Source organism: Gymnoscopelus braueri (assembly GCF_963280865.1).
Source record: "Gymnoscopelus braueri genome assembly, chromosome: 7".
Lineage (NCBI taxonomy): Eukaryota > Metazoa > Chordata > Actinopteri > Myctophiformes > Myctophidae > Gymnoscopelus > Gymnoscopelus braueri.
In genome coordinates, this window is record NC_137608.1 from 22371587 (window position 1) to 22395275 (window position 23689).

At 41.6% G+C, this 23689-nt stretch overlaps 1 protein-coding gene across 1 annotated transcript; it reads right to left on the minus strand.

Annotated features, from left to right (window-relative positions):
• Positions 1 to 820: 820 nt before the first annotated feature.
• Positions 821 to 13860, minus strand: crhbp (corticotropin releasing hormone binding protein). The gene is made up of 7 exons (XM_080434475.1): positions 13757 to 13860; positions 13045 to 13132; positions 12299 to 12456; positions 10057 to 10267; positions 8467 to 8621; positions 4144 to 4264; positions 821 to 1514 (listed from the first exon to the last, which is right to left on the minus strand). Exons 1-7 carry the CDS (start codon positions 13829 to 13831, stop codon positions 1360 to 1362), a joined length of 963 nt encoding a protein of 320 aa, XP_080290601.1. The 5' UTR covers positions 13832 to 13860; the 3' UTR covers positions 821 to 1359.
• Positions 13861 to 23689: the final 9829 nt, after the last annotated feature.

A 23689-nucleotide genomic window follows, 5' to 3' on the forward strand; every position in this document is an offset into this window, starting at 1 on the left:
ATTTAGCTATTTTGTCTCATCTGTTTAAGGAAATAGGTAGCTGATATATTGTACTTTTACCTTAGCGCTAGGTATACTCTTGGTTGCTTGTTTTTGCAGAAAATGCACTAAAGACTTCTGGTGATTAGTAGTTTTCATTCCCTACCTATGTTGAATACACTTATTGTAAGTCGCTTTGGATAAAAGCGTCTGCTAAATGACTGTAATGTAATGTAATGTAATGTCATTCCTGCTATTGCCCCCCTTTCTACTCTGCCTCCTGCATCTCTACCACAAACAGGTTAGGGCAAACTAAAGCCAGGAGCCACTTAAGTTAATTATCACATTCATCGGAAATAGGGGGAAACAATTAGCCTGAAGCCAAGTTGTTTGCAATGCAGCTGCAAGATTAACAAGGTGTGAGGGCACTAGACCTCACTGCATTAGGTGAAAAGTGAAACTAAAACTGACTGATGGCAGCAGGCACATTTTAATTTTAATTTAATTTTAATTAAATAATTATAATTATAATTATAAATAATAATTATGATAGTGAAATTATTATTATTTGTCGGGTGTTGGGCAGGCCATTTTTTGTTTTAAAAAGGGCACATTGGGTATCAGAGGCAAAGGGGCAGGAGCCCCTCCCCCCGCCCTCTACATGCTACTCTGCTTCTGCTACATGGTTAAATCCAGAGTGTTAATTTGAACTCTAGGAGAGTCCCTGAAAAGGTCCAGGGTCCTGGCAATCATGAGGCTCCATATTTACACTCTCAGATTTAAATAACACTCTGGATTTCACTGTGTGTAGTATGTCAAGTAAAAGAACAGTCAAGAGTGCTTCGTCATGCAAGTAAGATTTATTTCTAAAACATAAATACAATATTCTCAGTGGAAGAGATGGTAAAGATGTTACATTTCCTTAAGAACAGAGCAGCTGATGCAAACTAGTAATGATACAATAATGGCTTGTTTTTCGACTGCTCTCCCAAAAACGTAATTTGACATCATTTCAGGAAGGAAAGAAGACAAATAACCTCCATTTCAAGGACCATGTGATTCAAAAAAATAGAAATCTTCAAATAAATATGCTATGATAAATTGTAACATTAGTAGATATCTGAATACAACATTTCACAAAATATTATATATTTATTTAAGGAAATAGTCAAATAAATCGTAATCTTTTTCCTTTATACAGAGAGATGGATTAATGTTTACCCTGTGCGTGCGTGTATGAGTGGGTGAGTGAGTGTGTGTGTGTGTGTGTGTGTGTGAATGTATGTGTGTGTGTGTGTGTGTGTGTGTGTGTGTGTGTGTGTGTGTGTGTGTGTGTGTGTGTGTGTGCAAGCTGGCATGCATGTGTAAGTGCATGCCAACTCATTCCACAGTGCAGAAGTCATCCAGAGTGTTTTCTCTTGTTTTGGGTAGTTCGCTGCGCTCCAGTATTCTGTACTGGAAGGAAACACGGTTGATGTAGTTCCCACTGGACACCAGCCTCACCACTGAGTTATCACAGCCAATCTTCATCTGGGCTACAGCAACATGGAGGGGAATAAATGGAGGTTGGAACACAGCCAAAACAATCCAGTAAACGGCCAACACATCTGGCTGGAGCCTGCTTCGTCAAGTTCACACATACTCATACACGCAAAAATGTTGACATGGGACTAGCGCCACAGGTGCTAATCACTAATAGTGTTAGCATAGGATAGCATAGAATACTAAGTATATACTAGATAGGTACTGTAGCTATATACACAGTACAATATAGCATAGCATTATAAATGAATAATAATTCACATTATATACAATTGAAATGAACAAGCTGCCTCTCTTCACAGTTTTATAAGAACTTATGTTCTCAGCACTGTAACGCCACTGTAGTTGAGAGCATGACACTATGCATTTGTGGACGTATTGGTGTGTAATTGTGGTTTAGGTAAGGGGCATATAGCTTGGCATGGTCTGGCATGGTATGGTATGGTATGGTATGGTATGGTATTAGAATATAAAAGTATAGTAGTATAAATATAAAATGGCATGATATGATATATGGTATAGTATAGGGCTGGGCGATATGGACAAAATCTAATGTCACAATATTTTTCATTAACTACCAATATTAATTTTCATATTTCAAAAAAATGTCTTGTGAAATGTCTAGTGAAAATAGCAGATCTACAAGCTCACAACCTGTTGCATCATGATGGATTGTGAGTTTGTAAATCAGCTGTTTTCACTCATTCTGAACAAAATGTGCACATTTGGAAAGGATAAAATAAGGCTTAAAGGAGGAGTTCATGGATTTATTTTTGTTTTTGTCTCATTCCTAAAACAATAATTTGATGACCGTGTGTATTTCCGGTAGGAGACACAAATAATCTACTTTGTGTCTCCTACCGGATACATTAGCCGGTAGGAGACGGGAATCAAATTATTAGCTTAGGAATGCCACAAAAACAAAAAAGAATCCATGGATTCAAGGCTTCACAGGGTGTGCAATTGATAGAAAATAAGTCATTTTTTGGGTGAACTCCTCCTTTAACACTGAATTCACACAAGCAGTGTCATGATGATGGCACGTTCTGATTGAGCAACAAGTTTCAATGCAAATCTAGAGAGACAAGCGTCTCGACGCATTTCCATAGCATCGGGACACTCGACAGCAAGAAGCGTACCATCAAAGTTGAGAAAACCTAAACATTGATGCTATCATAGAGTGTCCAAACAATCAGAGAACCCAATCTGTGCTCTGGAATAGGCATGGAGTAGGGACATGAGGGATATACTTGATACCAAGAGAATGTTAAACTAACAATTCTAAATTTCGTCGCTCTTGTGGCGATAGTTGGGTCTTCTTTCACTTTCTCCCCGCCGTTGGTGCCCCCCCAAGGTTGGTGCCCTGTGCTGCAGCACCTAAAGCCCTTCCATTAAGCCGGCACTGGCACTCATGCCTGCCTGCCCCAACCGGGTGCAGCTGCTGGCTTAATCCCTCGGACCACCGTTGCTGTTGCTGGGCACTGACTGACCACTGTTGGTGTGAATCCAGCATAATTAAAGGAGGAGTTCACCCAAAAAATTACTTATTTTCTATCAATTGCACACCCCATGAAGCCTTGAATTCATGGATTTATTTTTGTTTTTGTGGCATTCCTAAGCCAATAATTTGATGACCGGGTGTGTATCCGGTAGGAAATAATCTACTTTGTGTCTCCTACCAGATACATTAGCCGGTAGGAGACGGGAATAAAATTATTGGCTTAGGAATGCCACAAAAACAAAAATAAATCCATGGATTCAAGGCTTCATGGGGTGTGCAATTGATAGAAAATAAGTAATTTTTTGGGTGAACTACTCCTTTAAAACCAGGAAAAGATAACACTTCTGTCATACAGTATCAAAATAATTCAATAACCAAAATCCCAGATGATATCTAGCCTAATATCACAATCTCTTTTTTATCCCACGATTTTTGTAACCTATTTTTTCACCCAGTGCCAATTGCCTAAGCTGTAATCCTGGGCGCTACTCTCCCTCTGCCAGCCTGGGGAATGCCCCGAACTGAGTTTCCTTCAATGCATGAGGAGTGAGCAGGCCGCTTCTTATCACCTGACAGGGGAGAGTTTCCCCGGCAGGACGTAGCGCGTGGAAGGAACACGTTAATCTAACCAGTTCCTTTCCCTTCCATCAGGCGCCCCAGCTGACCAGGGGGAGGCAGTATAGAGACCAGGATTACTGCACGTTTTTTGTGAGGGTACCTATAGGGGACACGGGGAGAGCATGCAAACTCCACACAGAAAGGCCCTTTCGCCAACCCCACCAAGGGTATGGGCACCTACGATGCGGAGGAGAGAACACGCCCAATATCACATCACAATCTCAATATAAAAAGGATATATTGGTCAGTCCTACTATGTTATGTTATGTTATGTTATGGTATGGCATTAGTGTAGTATAGTATAATGTAACAGCACAGCAGAGCACAGGTTACTACAAGCAGTAGGCTAGCATCTTCCTCAGAAACTGGCCAGCAATTATAAAAAAGGAATGTCCTGAATGTCCTGAATGCCCTGATAAATCTGTCGCTATAGTATGTATTTCTGCCAAAAAACAAACAAATGAAAAACACATGAGACATAAACTGCAGCTCTGCAGACTCACCCAGTGTACTGAGAGAGAAACAAAAGTCAGCCACGGGGAACATCTTAGATGTGTCCACCCCGTTACCTCCCAGCAGCTCCACATAGTCTCCTGATCCTGAGCAGCCTGACCATACCTGTCTCTGTAGAAGATGGAAAAGAGATCTTCATATATGGGCATAAAAGGGACACAAACAGACAGATGGATACAATGGGTACTACGACATGGTGTATAACTGGGCGGGGCAGGCATTCCCAACTTGCATTGTTCCTGACTTGCATCGTTGCTGAGGTCTAGTCCTTGAGCATGCGTTAGGGTGGCCATAGCTGAATGGGAAACATGCCTAGGTTTGATTCCCAGCTCCAGCAAAGTTTCGAGGTGTCCCTGAGCAAGACACTGTAAGCATTCAGCTGGGTGAATCTAAAAACGGAATTTCCCTTGTGGGATGAAATAGGTCTAATTATTATTACTAGGGCGCCAGCCTATTTGAGGCCATGCATGTCAGGAACGATGCAAGTCGTTCCATTTATACTGCTATGCGGCACAAATGTTAATGCGAATCTCGTCCAATCAGTTAAGCCGACAGGTCGGGTTAGCCAATCAGGGACTTATATGTGTGTGTGTGGGACTTATTATACGTGACGGGACTCTCCGCCAATCCGTGAAGCCGATGGTTTGGGTTGGCCAATCAGGGAAGCCGATGCATACAATCTCCCGAACACACAGAGATATTTGTGATTTTCAGTTCTCGGCTCCATTCGGCTCTGCACACCTCAGGGTTATAGAAGAGACAGACAGACAGACAGACAGACAGACAGACAGACAGACAGACAGACAGACAGACAGACAGACAGACAGACAGACAGACAGACAGACAGACAGACAGACAGACAGACAGACAGACAGACAGACAGACAGACAGACAGACAGACAGATAGATCAGCAACCATAGAGTTATATATTATCTAGAGTGGGGACCTGAAAAGCCCGGCCATTCATTTCAATGAATTTGCTCACTCAGCGCATACTCCCTTCTTCCGGGTTTGAGCACTCTGCTCTGGGCCCACACCCTTTTCACTCGTTCATGTAGTCCCGGCCCAGACTTTCATTACCAGATTTGGCCATTGAGACTAGTGCTTAAAGAAATTCCTCTCTGTCCTGGGGACTTGCTGGCAACAAGTCACCACCAAAGCCACACCCCTTTTTGGGGGCATACTCCCCATTGTAACCCAATGCTATTTGAAATAAATTAGCTTATATCTTTTAACTCTCTATTTTTTTCTGACAAGCTGGAAACATCCCATACTAAGTTGATACTTTATCGCTAAGTATTTGTTGGGAACGAGAGATTCGTTTAAGATAGACAGATAGATAGATAGATAGATAGATAGATAGATAGATAGATAGATAGATAGATAGATAGATAGATAGATAGATAGATAGAGAGTGAGAGAGGGTGAGAGAGAGAGAGAGAGAGAGAGAGAGAGAGAGAGAGAGAGAGAGGGGGAGAGAGAGAGAGAGAGATGTAAAAGATTTGCTGGAGTTAACAAATCTCTCGCTCTCAACAAATACTTCCAGGATATTTCCAGATTATTGGAAATATAATCGAAGAAAATATTGGATAGTACTGTCAAAAGATATAAACTAATTTAGGTCTAATAGCATAGGCTTACAATGGAAAGCACACCCCCAAAAAGGGGCGCGACTTTGGCTGTGACGCACCTGCCGGTCTGATCATGAACGCAACAACAGACATAGAATCACAAAAAGAGCAAGGGGAGAAAGGGAAACAGAGGGATATGCAGAAATGTATATATTAATGCGCACACAACAATTTTGGTTCCATGAGCAGTGTACATTTCTTTTTAATATTTCATGTTTTCAGCCCCATTTGATTCTGCTACACTACTGCTACACATTTTGAAAATCACTTGTGCTCAGATGTTTTTTTTTACAGAATCTGATATTCTGATAATTTTATAATATAAACAGTACAGTTCCACTTAACAGTAATGTTGTAATCTTTGTGTTTTTGTTTTTATTGTAACCCTCTCAGCCACAACATTATGTTAAGGACAAGAGTTCAACCCTTGAACTCTTGAAAATTAAGAACATAAGAAAACAGATCACACAAGTTTGGATGTTATTTACCCAAGTGAATGCTTCCCTATTGTTTGTTTGTTTGTTTTTAGCTGATTCTAATGTAAAACACTTGGCTAATTCAAATGAAATACTTATGATGTCACCTAGGATCCATTACTAAATAGACATGTTTTCAATATTAACAATAAAATAAGGTCCACACACTGGCAAAATAAGCTCCACTATTTATTGCTTGAGTCAACGATTAGATGAGCAATAATAAATCAAGCAATAAACAGTGGAGCTTATTTTGCCAGTGTGCATTCCTTATTTTATTTTATGTATTGTTGTTTGTCCTGCACCTGGGCACTTGGATGTCCGTGCACTATCCTTTTTTTTTGCCTGTTTTCAATGTTACCATAGCTCATTGACCACAGGCTGTGTTCCACCACGTTTCACCTCACTGGCTACAGTTTGTGCAACTAAAGTATAACTCAGGCTTAACTTGAATATGTAGTTGGACAGAGCCATTTATTTTCTACATCCGTTCACACAAATCACACTAAACTCCCGTTTCTGTTGTAAGTAATAAAAAAGTTTTTTGTACACAGATGAACTCGAGAAAATATTTCTTTCCCTTTTTTTTATCATGATTTTTCACAGCAGATGCTGCAGATTAGTTCATTCTAGTTCAATACTTGAACTTTTGTACTGTTGCATACTACATGATAATTTTGTTGAAATAGAAGACACAGTTTCTAGCTGGATTATACCATATCAGATAAACAGCATCACTTTCCTTGACAGGTGGTTTATGAACAACATAGTTCAGCAGTTGAGCACTGTTTAAAGGTCCAATTCTGTTCTCTCAAAGATAATATTGTCGCTGTTGGGAGAATGTAGCTCCATATTTCATATTTTTTCAGTTTTTCTTTCCATCCTATTTTATACTTCGTCGTATGACACTGTTGCGCAAAAGTAGGGAACATAGCAGATCTACATGCACACATCAACATGTTAACCAACCGCACATTTCTTTACAGCAAGTTTAGTGTGTGTCTGATCAAAGCGTTACCAAGGACTACAGTAATTAGAACTAAGAGGGTGGTTTGGTATCTTAAACAAAGTTGAAGTTCAATTTGTGTAAATAATGGATCTTTCCACCAAAGAAACCACAGAAAACATTATTTTCACTGTTCCAATGCCTAGATTCAACAAGGAAATCACACACTTATGTTGGTAATCTGGGACCCATAAGGGCCAATTTTTTTACACTTTAAGAGTTCAATTAACACACAGGATTTTACTGTGTAGGATTATAAAAATCCATGTCCAATATTGTTTGGATATTTTTGCAGAGTTGCAAAAGCAAGCAGCCTGTAGCACAAGTCATAACTAATTGTTTATTTTGGTTGTGTCCTTGAGTTTTACAGTATGAACGTAGCTTTGTTGAGGAAACCTTTATTGAACTGTTTCAATACAGCTGTTAGATATTCCATTTGACTTCTTACTGTTGTTGGTCAATTATACCTTGCCATTCTTTTAACACATTGACTGCCAGAGTTTATTCGTAATGTACTCACCCCTGTGCCAGCGATTTGCGTGTTTTTTTATTTTGTAGTTTTTCATTCAAATAAATTGTCTGACTGCGGTTTTAAACACATACGACAGATCTACCAGCAGAGAGCAGCAAATAGACACCTTGATCACTCGCTGACTCGCTCGACCCCCACCAAACAGGCTCAAACAGTCAATACGTCATAACCGGATGTGACGTTTTCGAGAATCGCTGTTCGGGCTTAAGTACGATGTGATACACGACGACGATGACTGTTCGTCACCCAGACTTAAGAAAATAGAAGTGGAGCTCTCTGTTTGTTTTTTATACGGTGTGAAAAAACGTGTTTTTCTCTATTCTGGCCTAAAATGACAACCGGAAACGGAATCTGCGTCATGAAACCGGATCCCGGTGAGTATGAAGTAAGTGGAAAACGAAACTGATGATGAAAAATAAACAGAACAGCGCGATCACAGATGAAACAATGAAAATTCCAAAGAACACATATATGCGATTTTCAGAATTGCGGCACGCAAGCGATGGATTTGAAAGAACGCATCAAGCTTGTAGATCGGCAAAAAAAAAAATGAGAAAGTCTTGAAAAGGGCTTAAGTGGTTAATACATACATTCATGCATACAAAGAAGTGTGTGTGTGCGTGTGAGAAAGCGAGAGTGAGAACGAGAGGTGGTGTGTATGTCTAACCTGTGGTTTGAGCTCGTTGCTCTTGGCCTCACCCAGGCTGAGTTCTGTCAGCTGGAACTCCACAGGGTATATGACAGAGAAGCTGCAGTTCCTGTGCTGATGTGTCAACAGCATGGTAAAGCTGCCCTCTGGACTCTGAGACATGATGTTACAGGCTACACAGACACACACACACACACACACACACACACACACACACACACACACACACACACACACACACACACACACACACACACACACACACACACACACACACACACACACACACACACACACACACACACACACAGAAAGAGTCATTTGATCAAATTACACCACAGTGAGGTGCTGGGTAATTGAAAACCATTTCTGAAGCTGAAATGGTAGGAGAGTGATGGAACCCCAACCTACAACATTACAGAACCCCAACCTACAACATTACAGAGCAGCATTGTCTGACTATCTGACAAGCATCTAAACATATGTATTCACTACAAAAATGTATAGCTATAAAACTAATAAAATAATAATACATGTGAAAATATATTTTGTAGAGGCATACATCAACGATGTGTTATATGAAATTGGTAGGATATTTCCAAGTGCACAAGCAATTAAAATCGAGGAATTAAAAACAATATAACATAATTATAATGTTACAAGTTGGATGCTTAATCATTCAGCCATTTAAACAGTGCTTTACTGGCTCTGTGTTAAGACATATGAGCGCATACATGCAAGAGGATTTTGGGGGCCGCTGCACTGGAATATTTTCGCAGAATGTTTGCTGAATGTTTGCTGATTGGCTGAAGGAGTTTATCAAAACAGGTTTTCCCGCCCACAGAAATTAGTCTAAAAGCCCAGGCTCAGTTTGGGGTAGCAAATGAGCCTGAGGGGAGCCAGGTGTGCGTGTGCGTGTGTGTGTGTGTGTGTGTGTGCGCGCGCGTGCGTGAGTGCGTGCGTGCGTGCGTGCGTGTGTATAGTTTATTCAAATCTGAATACAAAGAAATTCTAACAATTAAGTTTGTTCAACCAAAACGGTTATTATCACAAATTATTACTTGGTTGAATGCTCGATTCTCAATCACCGAATTCAGCGATCTGGTATTTCTCAATAGCAGACCGCTGCTATGAAGAACAGACAGTTGCTATGGATGGAGTGAGCGCCTGAATCAATCAATCGATCAATCCGCGGTGCTTAGTTTTAACCGTATTCAACATGACAGCCAATGAACCCATTAAAACTGGGAAAGCATCTGTGTCATTTTAGATTTTAGCGTTGGCTACTCAAAAATAGCAGATCTAAAAGCTCACAGTGCGTCACTTTGTGCCACGCTGCGAGCTTGTACATCTGCTATTTTTGAAAAATCATGAAAGTGTTTGAAAAACTTTGAATAATTTTGAATTTTAAGTCAATGTATTAATTTCTTAATTAAGTAGTCCTGTAATAAACAGGATCATTTACGGTGAGCCAGTCATTGTTGAAAAATAAACCCTGAAGGTGTGTGCAATAAACCCTGAAGGGGTTTATTTCTCAACAATGACCGCTCACCGTTAATCATCCCTTAAATAGCTTGCAGCTGTGGTGTGAAGTGCGCAGAAACTCACGGAAAGGGTTGTGCAGCTTTTTGACAGTGAGAGTAAACCCGCTGTCAGGGCTACGGATCCTGAAGAAAACCATGGCCACGTTCTGAGAGGAGCGACTGGCTTGTCCTGGTGCATTGGAGGAGCAGTAGTCTGTATAGCGCTGGTGTGGAAGCAGTGGGTGGTCCTGGTTGCTGGGAAACTTCTCTCCCTTCAAAACCCAGCCATCAAAGATCTACAGGAAGAGAACACAAAGAAACAATGATCTACATTATTAATAATAATGATGATATCTCAGATTTATACAGGGCTTTTCTAAGTACCCAAAGTCGCTTTACATGGGGGAGGGAGAAAACCAAAAGAATCAACTTTATTAGGAAAAACACAATAAAATAGGTTATGTCTATAGTGTAAAATCAATAAAACCAGTAGAACAGTAAAACAAGGGGGTCTAATCCGACCTGAGGCTCTTTGCTGCATTGGCATCCCCTCTCGCTCTCCTGCCTTTCCTGTTTCTCTGCTTACTCTCAATATTGAAAATAAAACAGAAATGCAGCCAAAACATAATCGTAAAAGGAAATCCTCAGCATCATGCTGCTTAGAGTGTATATGAAAAGGCAGATAATCTGAGTTTGAGTGGACTTATTCTCAACTGTGTCCAAGCCAAGGCTGTCAGTGTTGATGATGCATGCAACTGAGAGAAGCTGAGGGCTGCCTCAATCTTAATTCCATTTCTCATTCTCAATGGTGCAAACGTTATTTCCCAGAAGATTGGACATGTCACGTTGCAATTGGGGTGATATAAATTTCTCTAGACACAAAGCATTTGTTAGGATCATCACTGCACGTCTAACGAAATGTCAACTACAGTATGCAATGCGACGATCCACGGCAGAAATCATCCCCCTTCACTGAGCATTTTACTTGGCTGCAACAGTGTGCAAACATATAACACTGTGTATAAAATGCACATCCTTCTTGGTGTCCACATTTTGGGCATGGCACATGGCAGGCAGCAGTTATATACATTTTTGAAAACTTTTCAATGATAGCAAAAATAGCCGATCTACAAGCTCACAACGTCTCAATGTGACATATTGTGATCTTGCAGATTGGCTAATTTCCCCATGTGACACAGTATAAAATAGGGATTAAGTAGTTAATGATGTTTACTTCAACGTACATTGCAGGTAAGACAGAATGCTGCCTGCTAGGGGTGTGTTTCAGAGGGGCTGGCGTGTGCTGCAAGCTACACCAGGACAGCTGCTGCCTTCTTCCTGAGAGAGACCACATCAGAACTTGGCAGGACTCCACCACAGGAGAGCCACCAAGCCCAGGGAGAATTACAAAGTCTTGTGTCCCCAATCTTCTCCCTTCAGCTCCTGTCACAGCAGCTAGCTCTGCCACCGATACATGCCTGCACATACTGCCGTGTAACTGGCTGGCTGGGCTCCAAGCTGCCCCCCACCCCTTGTTCCTCTTTGCCCAAGGTAAACTGACCACATTGAGGGGGTAGTCTACTCAACACAGAGCCGTTTGGCTCCTTAAAAAACAACCGTTATGCTGCAGGGCACCAACTGTACTAAACTCCTCAGAATATGTCGGATCCTCAGTGTTCATTTAAATGTATAACTTAAAGGTGATGTAAGTGAAATTATGTGAAGGGAGGAGGGGGGGTTTAAAAATAAGTTAAAGCTCTACATTCTGACAGTATACATTTAATATATTGAGCAATCTATTGTTCTATCTGTTTTTAATTTAAGTCACATCGTTTAACTGTAATGAAAAAGAATCTTCATATTGTGCAATAATGCAAGGATAATCATAGGGGGTACTTCAGTTGAACCTTTGAGACAGGAGGGTTCAGTGCTCAAAAAGGGTAGAGAACCAGTGCAATGATTAGGCCTACTATGGGAATATAGAGCTATTTAACACTTATTTTAACAAAACAAACAAAACAAACAAACAAAATCATTTACAGCACCTCTAACTCTCCGACTGCATTTCTGCACTTTGTGTGAGGAAGGTGAACATGTAGAAGTAAAAAGCTCCCACCCTAACGCCAGCTTTGCATCCTATGACACAGTGGTTCTCAAAGTGGGGTCCAGGGACCCTCAGGGTTCCTTGAGGGAGTTACAAATGGAACCAAATGGACCCATTGAGGTCTTTGAAATTAAAACAGTTTGAGAACCACTGCTATATAACAACACTGTGTCTACCTCTCATAAGATCAGCATTGTTTGTGGGGAGGTACTGGTAGACCTGCCTTGATGAAGTCTCCGGCAGCGCAGTCGATATTGACATCAGACAGCTCCAGGTTGATGACCTCACTGGGTTCAGCGATGATGAAGGCAGCACAGGCTTGCTGGGGTCGAGAGGCCACGAACGTGAACTTGCCCTCTGAGGCCAACATGTCCAAGCATCCTAAAATACACAAATGCACATGTGGACGGACACACACACACACACACACACACACACACACACACACACACACACACACACACACACACACACACACACACACACACACACACACACACACACACACACACACACACACACACACACACACACACACACACACACACACACACACACAAAGAGATTTTGTTCACAATATTAATGACATTCATGAAACAATCCAACTAGTTCACAGATGGGTGGGTGGGTGGATGAAGTGAATTAAAGTGAATGCATGTTTGACTGTTCAGTTTACATACATATCAAAAGAAAACAAGTTATTATGCAAGAAAATGAATGCAGACTTATTTGGAGGTTATTAAATAGCATACATTAAAAGTTCAATAAGATTTTAATAATCTGTCTGCAGGACTCTGTCTGTGAACCACGTCTCTCGTCACTTGATACAAAGCCTCTATTCAGTTTATTCACTCAAATATTTTTTTTTCACCAATAAGCTGGTAAACAGAGTTAATCATAACAATGACTAAGTCGAGCCTACTGAATAAAACCATCGTGTTACTATGATGTGTTTACAGCAGCACTTACTCAGGGGTCGACGAAAAATAAAAGTGTCCACTTCTCTCTTCTGGTCCAGATTGAGCAGAGACAGTAATCCATCTGCAGCGTCATCCCCCTGAGAACATAAACATAAAATACATGGATGAATTCTCGCTATAAGATTGTGTTATGCTGGTGGATCTCAACCAGTGGTCCGGGGACCACCCCTCATGTCCTTGAGGGGGTTCCAGGTGGTCCCCAGCTAAATGATGGATTGGTAACCAAATGGACCCTTATTAGATCTTTAACTCTTGAGAGTGTAAAATTAAACCAAATGGAACCGTTTCATTTGACTCTCTCAAGAGTTAAATCATTGTTAAACACCTGCATTAGCCTACTTACTTTACAAGAAGTCTACACAATTAGAGAATGTAGAAGAATTGTCATTTAGATCAACGTTTGCCTGTTATCTCTCCTGTCTCCTATGGTACCACATCAATACAGCATGGATAGAATTTTGGACAAAATCTTATCCAACGAAAAGACTAAATATTCTAAAGTCTTGGGTCTGAGAGTCTAATCAAACGGTGGTCCGTGGCTCAAATGCCGAATAAATAATGGACCTTAATATGTATAGGGTTGAAAACCACTGATGCTGTGTTGCCTTTTGTGCTGAACACAAGTTCAACTAAAAAGTCAAGTCGAAATTCTTATAGGCCTATTTTGATGAGTAGGATATACAGTAGATGCTCTCACTTACCTCGATGTAGCGAGCGGATCCGGATGACAGGGAGATTATAAAGAGAAACAGTTGTGCGCTCATTGGAACCGACATGGTGTCCTGGTGAAGTGGAGCTCCAGCCAAACTGTGAAATAACGACGCGCACCGTGAGGCGGCAGCTTTTATAGGGGCGCAGCCTGGCGGCCCTGCGTTAAAACGCTACTCTCTAGCCCAGTGGTTCTCAACCTGTGGGTCGGCACCCCCAGGAGGGTCCCCCCATCCTACATTCCAAGTGCTGCAAGATGGGGGGGGTCCTCCGTTCAAATATGATTGTTTTGGGGGGTCGTGGCCTGATAAATCACGGAATCGAATTCCAAAAGCATTCTACTAGGTCATGAGAAATCACTCATTTTGAGTTCAGGCTACTTAACGTTTTGAGTTGACATGGAAAATGTATATCCCAAACCAACTATTTGTACCATATGAGTCTTCGTCTGAAATAAATAAATAACCAAATCAATAAATCAATAATAAACTAGAAGGATACAGCCAATAAGAGTGGGCACCTAAACATTGTGGGAACCTCAATGTTAAATTGGCTATTTGTTTTCTAAAATGTAAAAATAATGGAATGGAAAATGATCTGAAGGGTTGGTCTGAATGATTTGCATGCACCCCGTGGTGCATCATTATCAGACCCTCTTGTTTATACCCATATGACTGGCTAGCCACAGGTTTTGTATGTAGGCCTACCTTAAGATGTAAAATGTTCAAGCATGTTCAAATCATGTACTTTACATTAGGTGACTTCAGACTATTCCAAATTCTTTACATTGCTTCAGACCATGTTCCAAATTCTTTATTTCTTAATAGGTGTCATGGTGCTACCAACTAGAAAAGTGCGCTTCTCTTAAAGGCGATGGCATCTGGCTTCTTTTTATTGTAACGCCCAAACCAAACCTATGCATAATGTAACGGGTACTGCAGGTGTTTTAGGGATAAGGCTGGTGTCCGAAGATAGCAACTTTTGCACGGGAACGCCCCTTACACAATGCTAAATCCCCAAATAGTGGGTTTAGCCACTCTTGGCTAAAATAGGGCCCTTGGTGTTGTCCTGGGCAGTCAGCTCTCATTTAAGAAACACATTGCAGCGGTCGCTCGATCCTGTAGGTTTACACTCTATAACATTCGAAGGATCAGACCCTTCCTCACCCAGGAGTCAGCCCAGCTCCTTATCCAGACATCAGTCACATCAAAACTTGACAGCTGTAACTCGCTCCTTGTGCACTTAAACCCCTCCAAATGATCCAGAATGCCGCAGCACGCTTGGTCTTCAACCAGATAATATTTTTACACGTCTCCCCTTCTCCGCTCCCTCCATTGGCTCCCAGTTACTGCCCGCACAGAGTACAAAACACTGATGTTGACCTACTGTAGTATATTTGATAACATAACATACATATTTGCTAGTATTATTTAACTTCACAAGTCTACAGGTAGCCTACAGTCAGACACAAGAGTGTATTCAGAGGTGCCTTTTGGTCTGAGCTGGTTGCGGGTTACAATTAACATTCTCTTTGTTGTTTAGCTGGGAGACAGAGGTCTGTGCATCTGTCTCCATCCCCTTTCCTGCTTCATACAGGTGCAAATTGAATCAGGGGGCTCGAAGGGTGATCTATTGTTTGTGCCGGGTGGGGGGGCTCACCTTTGAAGCTCACACACCCACATGTACCTTCTCTAGATCTCTCTGTTATATAAACTGTACCGAAATGCATCTTAGTGTGTGACACTCAGTAGCCGGCAGGCTGCTGAGAAGACCTCAGGGTCCATGGAAGCTGTTTTGTACTGTTTTGTACTTATGCAATAAATCGGATGCAAGTAACCTCACTGCTGGAGTGATGACTCAATTCATTCTACAACCATTCATTCTCATCTCTGGGACAACAAACTTAACTGCAATATGGCGTTGTTGGCAACTACAAAAGCAATAGAAACCTTTAAGTCTGTGGTTTTCAGATACCACATTATGGCGTCAAAGTCGGCAGTCGCGTTGGTTTGTTTTTTTGGGGGCACAAGTCTCCGGGGATACTGAGCCAGGCGTCGGAAGGACATGCGCGGTCGGGGAAGTTTTTGCCTTGCGGTGGGTGTACGGATCACGTTCTCTTCCTGAGACGTGGGGGGTCCACCGTGTGGGTGATCATGGACATCGGCACGACGTGACGACAACTTTTCAAAGATCTGCAGGGAGAGGACCTCATGACCAGGCCTGGGATGGCTGCACGACTCGTCTGGCTGATTATTGTTTATTTTCTTGTTTTTATCGCTAGCGGAGCGCGTGGCTGTGCTGGAGCTGCGCTGGGCAGCACGGCTGGGGTGAGAAGATGACATTGCGGGAGACTACCAGAGGGACATTATCGAGCGGGACGCTGCGCATATGGGACCTGGGATTGACTTTTTGTGATAATGGTGGGTTGACCTGTGAATTAGGGGATGCCTACTGGAGTTAACTGTCCCAATGTCGACTGATGTAATCACTGATTTGCCCGCCTTTTGTTTATCTGTAGTACATAGGGTGGCGGTGTTGGATTAAGTTAATATTTTTTTAGAGTTTGGACTTCTTTTCAATGGTTCTCATGTCGAGTAATATAATTGCTTTGATGCTCGCCTTTTGTTTGTGTGTTGAGAAGACCGGGCGACTCCCGTGACGAGGTACATGGAGGGGTGGCGGTGTGGGAACTATGTGATGGGATTGTTGGAATTTTATTAAACCTGGTGGGTGTCTCTGGGTTGGCTGTGTAATTCACCGTGTCGCTGTACTATGTAATCTTGGTTCTTGTATGTGCATTTTTCTGTATTGGTGTTGTGTGCTGTTTTAGTATTCCTGAATGTTTTATTTTTTGTCCTAGTTGGTGTTCCGGTCGCTTTTCATGGGGGGCGGATTCTTTGTGGTTCTTTTGAAATATACGTGTTTGTGAAAGACGTTTAAAGTCTCTCATGGGGGGTAATGTAGTATATTTGATAACATAACATACATATTTGCTAGTATTATTTAACTTCACAAGTCTACAGGTAGCCTACAGTCAGACACAAGAGTGTATTCAGAGGTGCCTTTTGGTCTGAGCTGGTTGCGGGTTACAATTAACATTCTCTTTGTTGTTTAGCTGGGAGACAGAGGTCTGTGCATCTGTCTCCATCCCCTTTCCTGCTTCATACAGGTGCAAATTGAATCAGGGGGCTCGAAGGGTGATCTATTGTTTGTGCCGGGTGGGGGGGCTCACCTTTGAAGCTCACACACCCACATGTACCTTCTCTAGATCTCTCTGTTATATAAACTGTACCGAAATGCATCTTAGTGTGTGACACTCAGTAGCCGGCAGGCTGCTGAGAAGACCTCAGGGTCCATGGAAGCTGTTTTGTACTGTTTTGTACTTATGCAATAAATCGGATGCAAGTAACCTCACTGCTGGAGTGATGACTCAATTCATTCTACAACCATTCATTCTCATCTCTGGGACAACAAACTTAACTGCAATATGGCGTTGTTGGCAACTACAAAAGCAATAGAAACCTTTAAGTCTGTGGTTTTCAGATACCACACTACAAAGCAACCAAAGGTATGGCACCCCCATATCTTCAAAGCCTGATCCAACCCTATAACCCCTCCCGCTCACTCAGATCAGCTAACACAGGGAAGCTGTCAGAACTTTCCCTAAAACATCCAGTACAACGCCCCACACGTCCCACACTCTTCTCCCTTCTGGCTCCCACACTGTGGAATGAACTCCCCGGGCCATTGCAGTTAGAACTGCAGACTCACTCTCAATCTTCCACCATAGTCATGAAAACTCACCTCTTCAGACTCCACCTTAGCCCTTAGCACTTGCCGTAGCACTTGACCTAGCCTTGACGACATTGCAGGCTTATGCAAAGGCTAAAATGTAACTTAGATAGCATGTAATGTAGACAGATGCCAGATCATTTGTAGACCTGGCAGCCTATAGTATTTATATTTCAAGTTTCAATGTACAGATCATAGATTTTTTCTCTCGATATTATAGGCTACTGTTTAGACTGAATATAGGTTCTTGGTTTACCTATGATCCTAGACTATACTATTTCTATGCATTTGATGTATGACCACCGCTCTGGATTAAGAGTCTGCTAAATTGTAAATTGTAATGGCGTGGTAATGTTCTGCAGCCAGGAGGGGGGAAATAGCGACATGCACCCTCTAGGCCATCAATGAGAACTGCAGTCCTGAAAAGCACTTCCTTATTGACTTCATATCTAGCAGAACTTCCTTGCCACCTATAGTTGAGACACGTTATAGCGCCAGCACAAGGCCGATATGAAACATTTGGTGTGCCAGATCTAACTTTGACTCAATGCATTCATGATTTGTGGCATTTATGCAAAACGGGCCCCTCCTGCAAACTTTGAAAGTCAATGGTAGCCAATGGGAATGGAATCTATGAGAGATCTGACATCTTGATCACATGACTACAGACATTTGATTGTAAAGGGATTTGATTGTACAACCTACGGTTTGAGAGTTATAAGCCAATAAGTTCTTCCTTGGCCTAGTTTCAGGGCAATTGGAAACTGCGTTCATGATTTGTGGCATTTTGTGCAAAACGGGCCACTCCTGCAAACGTTGTAAGCAATAGCCAATCAAAATGGAATATGAGAATTCCGACATAGGTCTTGATCACATGACTACATGGTTCATGTGCACTGATTTGCATGAGGTTTGAACAAAATCTGTTGGAGTAGTAGCAAAATAAAGTGTTTCGCGGAAATCGGCCTCATGGTGGCGCTATAACAGACCGATTTGAAACATTTAGGGTGGAGGTTCTTCCTTACTGTGCGTGCAAAGTTTCCCAGTGCTTGTGCGGTGCTTGTGCAAAACGGGCTTGTGCAAAACGGGCCACTCCCGCAAACTTTGAAAGCCAATCGTAGTTAATCAGATTGGAATCTGAAAAATCTGACCTGATCTGAGATTTTGATCACATGACTACAGAGATAAGGTGTACCAATTTGGGTGAGATTTGGAAAATTTGGGTGAAAAAAAGCTAAATGGTGGAAAAGCTTGTCCGATGGAAATGGGCGTGGCCTATTTGGGTAGTTATGTAATGATCCAAGGAATCCAGGGGGGAAATAATTATGATTGTATGACCTACAGTTCAAGACTCAAGAGTTATAAGCCAAAACGTGAGTTATAGCACCATAATGAGGCCAATTAGAAAAATAATAATAATAATAATAATAATAATAATAATAATAATAATAATAATAATAATAATAATAAAACAACAATTGACAAGTTAATGCATATTTTGTATTAATGATCTAATTCTGCAAAGTAATTAGTAAAAAAGTTTCACTGCAATCGGATACTGCGTTCAGGATTTGTGGTATTTTGTGCAAATGGGCCACTCCCACAAACTTTGGAAGACAATCTTAGCCAATCAGAATGGAATATGAAAGATCTGACAGAAACATCTGGATCAGATCAGATGATAGATAATGTGTACCGATTTGCGTTAGTCTAAAAAAAATCAGGCTGATGTGAAACATTTGGGTTGGGCGTTATTCCTTGGCCTCCCGGGAATGTGCAGGTTTCTGGTGTCTGTGCGAGTTTCTGGTGTCTGAGATTAGCTGTTTACAGACGGACAGACTTACAGGAGCGAAAACATAATCCGTCTTTGACCGCTCCGGCCCGACAAGGATAATAGATGAATAACTAAAAAAACTACATAATATCTCTTTCATCATAAAGTAACCTTTAAGCAGTTGGATAGAGCCTTCCCATAAATACAATATAATATCTCTTTCATCAGAAAGAAAGCTTTCAGCAGCTGGACAGAGCCATCCCAAACCCCATATGGGATAGGCTGCTTGTTTTGAACCACAGAACAGTTTCCCAGCACGTTCGGAACGTGCTGTGAACAAGTAGGCTACTAAAAAAACAGATGTAGCAATACCACAAAGTAGAAATATTCCTCCATTAAATACTCCTCCATAAGTCCTGCATTCAGTATTTCACTTATACAAAAGTAATACCGTACTTATAGTACCAAAAGTAAAACTAGCCTAAGCCTCGTTATTTCACAATCATATTATTGGATATTTGCCTAATAGTGTGATGTGTTCATCACTTTAATGTTGCAGCTGCGGTGGGGCTGATTTATTGCGGCTAGGTAGCTTATCCTATAAATGTAATAATAATAATAATAATAATAATAATAATAATAATAATAATAATAATAATAATAATAATAATAATAATAATAAAACAACAATTGACAAGTTAATGCATATTTTGTATTAATGATCTAATTCTGCAAAGTAATTAGTAACTAGATCGAGCTGCCAAATAAGCTTAGCTAATTGTAGATTAGTACAAACTATTTTTTTTCCTCTGAGATGTAGTGGAGTTAAAGTATAAAGTATAAAAAATGGAAATCAATGGAATTTAATGGAAAGCAAAAGTACCTCAAACATTTACTAATGCCGCACTATAACTTTCCTCTTCTACCCCGGATTTGAACCCGGTTTCCAGCGCAAGTGCTGACATTTTTACCATTGAGCTAAAATCCTGCCCGCTTGCTCAGGGGATAAATTGAATCTTGACCATCAGGTCAAAATTCATGTCAGATCCAGTTTCTAGGTGAGATATGACCTTTGACATGAACTAAATGTCTCAATAGAAGAGCAGGGGGGACAAAAACCACCCCAATTGTAAGAGTTATATTGTATTAACATACTCTAGCATACAGATTGGACAATTTTACATTTTATCCGTTAAAATAAAGTTACATGCAAAGTTACAAAGTACATTAGTTGCGTAAAAGTAATTTGTTACTTTCTTACACTGCACGTTGCCGCCTTGCAACGTGCAGGGGGGGGGGGGGGGGGGGCACGGTATATGTGGCTGCAGGAGTGTTGTAGCCTAGCCTTCTGTAGCCTAGTAGTAGTACTGAATAGTCATTAAGCATTTTTTTTTTTTTTTGACTACACAGACACAGACTACACAGGCAGCTACAGCGCTACGGAGACACGCGTGAATTAAGCCCGATTTATGCTTCGTGGCACGACGAGGTCGCGCACCGAATATAGCCGATCTACAAGATCACGTCCCGTGAAGATCTGTTATATTTGTTGCATGCACGACACCGTCGTACAACGGACTATACATTAGGCAGTGCCCTAGCCCCTGCCCCTGGCTCATGTTCAGAGAGAGTATGTTAAAGAGACTGGTAGAGAAAGCAGAGGACCACTGCAAAGGACCACATGTCCATCATAAGTGTTTATCTATGCTGAGAGAGAAAAGAGAGGGAGGAGCTTGTCTCATAAAGAGTCCCTTTAGATAACTATTATAATTCACGCTGCTTTGTTGACAGCCAGTTCATTTCATTGAGACTAAATGTGTGGGTGCCCTTATTACCATTAGTAAAGGTCAAATTCAGGAATTAGCTGTATGACGGAGAGGATGATGATGATGTGGTTAGTGGGTGTCTCTGAGTCACCCGGCAGCCTGCACAGTGCACAACATGGGTACTACGCTTATCTGAAATGAGGAAGAAGCTGGCTGTTTGAAACGGTGGTCAGTAATTAGTTTGTTTCTAATGATGGTTGGCATTTGCTCATGGTCAAGCGATGAAGGACTCTGAAATGCTTCACAACAGGGGAGTGTGTGCATGTGTGCGTGTGTGTGTGTGTGTGTGTGTGTGTGTGTGTGTGTGTGTGTGTGTGTGTGTGTCTGTGTGTGTGTGTGTGTGTGTGTGTGTGTGTGTGTGTGTGTGTGTGTGTGTGTGTGTGTGTGTGTGTGTGTGTGTGTGTGTGTGTGTGTGTGTGTGTGTGTGTGTGTGTATGTGGTGACCTATACAAGGTGTATTGCTCTTAAGGAACCGATTCCAGATGATAATTGGTTACAATAATAAAGTCCACATGTCGAAACGATGTCAGCTGCAGGGGTTTCGTCGCTCATGTGGACGACAGCAGCAGGGTGCAAATGGGAATGTTGGTAAAATGCTACAAAACATGGCTTGCATGTTTGCATATGGCTGGTGCACTATGTGTGTGGTTTGTCGTGTGTTTATTATTAATATTATTAGCATTATTATTAATATTATTATTATTAATATTATTAAATTCAGTTTCAGCTTCTCCCAACCGATAGCTGTTCAGATGGTTGTGATGAGCACTTGCAGGGACCAGTTAGAGAGGTTAAATGTCAGGGACTCATAGACTATGGAACCAGGAGGCGAAGTGGTGACCTTCTGATTACCAGACGGCCTTTCTACCCACCCATTAAACTACAGGCACAGTGCTAAAATGTGTGTGGTGTGTGTGTGTGTGTGTGTGTGTGTGTGTGTGTGTGTGTGTGTGTGTGTGTGTGTGTGTGTGTGTGTGTGTGTGTGTGCGCGTGTGCGTGTGTGCGTGTGCGTGTGCGTGTGCGTGTGTGTGTGTCCACGTGTGTCATTTGTGTGATAGACTCCTCCATGTGTTCTCATGTGTTACGATTTTGCAATTTCACACCAGAGCTGTGATGTAATGCTCTAATACATGCTGTAATTGTTAGTTTGCTTCTACATTACCAAAATACACATTGCCAGCAAGAAGCCAGCTAGTCAGAATCCAGTGTACTAAATGAATCGATACATTTTAATGAACACATAACCACGATGCCTCATTAGACTGCTCTAACTGACGAACAGACATATCAATTCACATCATCTCTGTCTATAAACAGAACATTCACCCGGTCCATCTTCCAGACTCACACACCCCCTCCCATTCCCAGCCTCCTCTTGAGTGAAAAAACGGAATGATTGAATTAATTTCATCCTACTGTATATGGATGGCACCAAGAGGAATTTGCTGCAACAATTTCACAAAATCGTTATAATGGTCAAACGTAATGGGCAACTACAGTACATAGAACATTTAGCATACCGTAATGGTAACAAGATTCTCACACTGTAGACAGCTGCCTACTTTGTTTTGTGCGCGTGTAAACACACACGCATGCGCACACACACACACACACACACACACACACACACACACACACACACACACACACACACACACACACACACACACACACACACACACACACACACACACACACACACACACACACACACACACACACACACACACACACACACACACATAATCAGAGCACAGTAGCACACCTGTCTTTGACTCTAGTTTCAAAACCTTGATGTCTTTTTTCAAAACTCTAGAAACAAAATTCAAAATGGTCTGTCACAACTAATACATGCTGTCCAAACTTAAAAACCATTACATTGTGTATTAATATCTTTAAAGAAACTTTGCACTTACAGAATCATTGGATAAAACATGACAAACTCATTTAACATGGAATACCATAGTGACATTTATTAGATCACCCACACACAAAAGAAAGGATAGTTTCACTGTTAAGTCGCTCGTACAACCATTAAATATTGCAGTACAAAATATGTGACACATGTTTCATGATGTGCTACACGTAATGTCACTGTAAAAGGAGACCTGCAAAACAAACTGCTGTGGTTCTCACCTGGCTAAGAAAAAATAAGCAAAACAAAGGATTAATCACTCATCATTTCCATCAAAACTGTGTTGTGGATTGTGTAACAGGTTCTCATCCACATCAAAATTGTTGTCATCGGGCTTGGCGAATCCAGGCCTGACTCTGGCCTGGTCAGGAGACGGGTCACTTGTTGATTTGGATGCCCATCCCTTATAATACACTTTCCAACTCCATGTGGAGAAAATGTTGAGTTGAGGAAAGGGGCAAGTAAAGTACACAGTGATGAATTGTGGATGGGCCTGAAAGCGTGCCCGCACCATTTGAACATGGTGGAACCTGACATTGTCCCACACAATGACATAGATCGCACCAACAGCTCTAGAGACTAGAGTTAGCTCATCTAGGAAGACAAGAAGGAGCTTTGC

Excerpts from the sequence above, each read along its gene's own strand:
- crhbp (XM_080434475.1), bottom strand. The coding sequence starts at position 13,831 with ATGTCGGTTCCAATGAGCGCACAACTGTTTCTCTTTATAATCTCCCTG. Across the intron at positions 12,457-13,044 it reads TATTTTTCGTCGACCCCTGA|GATGCTTGGACATGTTGGCC; the intron begins GTAAGTGCTGCT and ends TGTGTATTTTAG. Across the intron at positions 8,622-10,056 it reads AAAGCTGCACAACCCTTTCC|CCTGTAACATCATGTCTCAG; the intron begins GTGAGTTTCTGC and ends GTGTCTGTGTAG.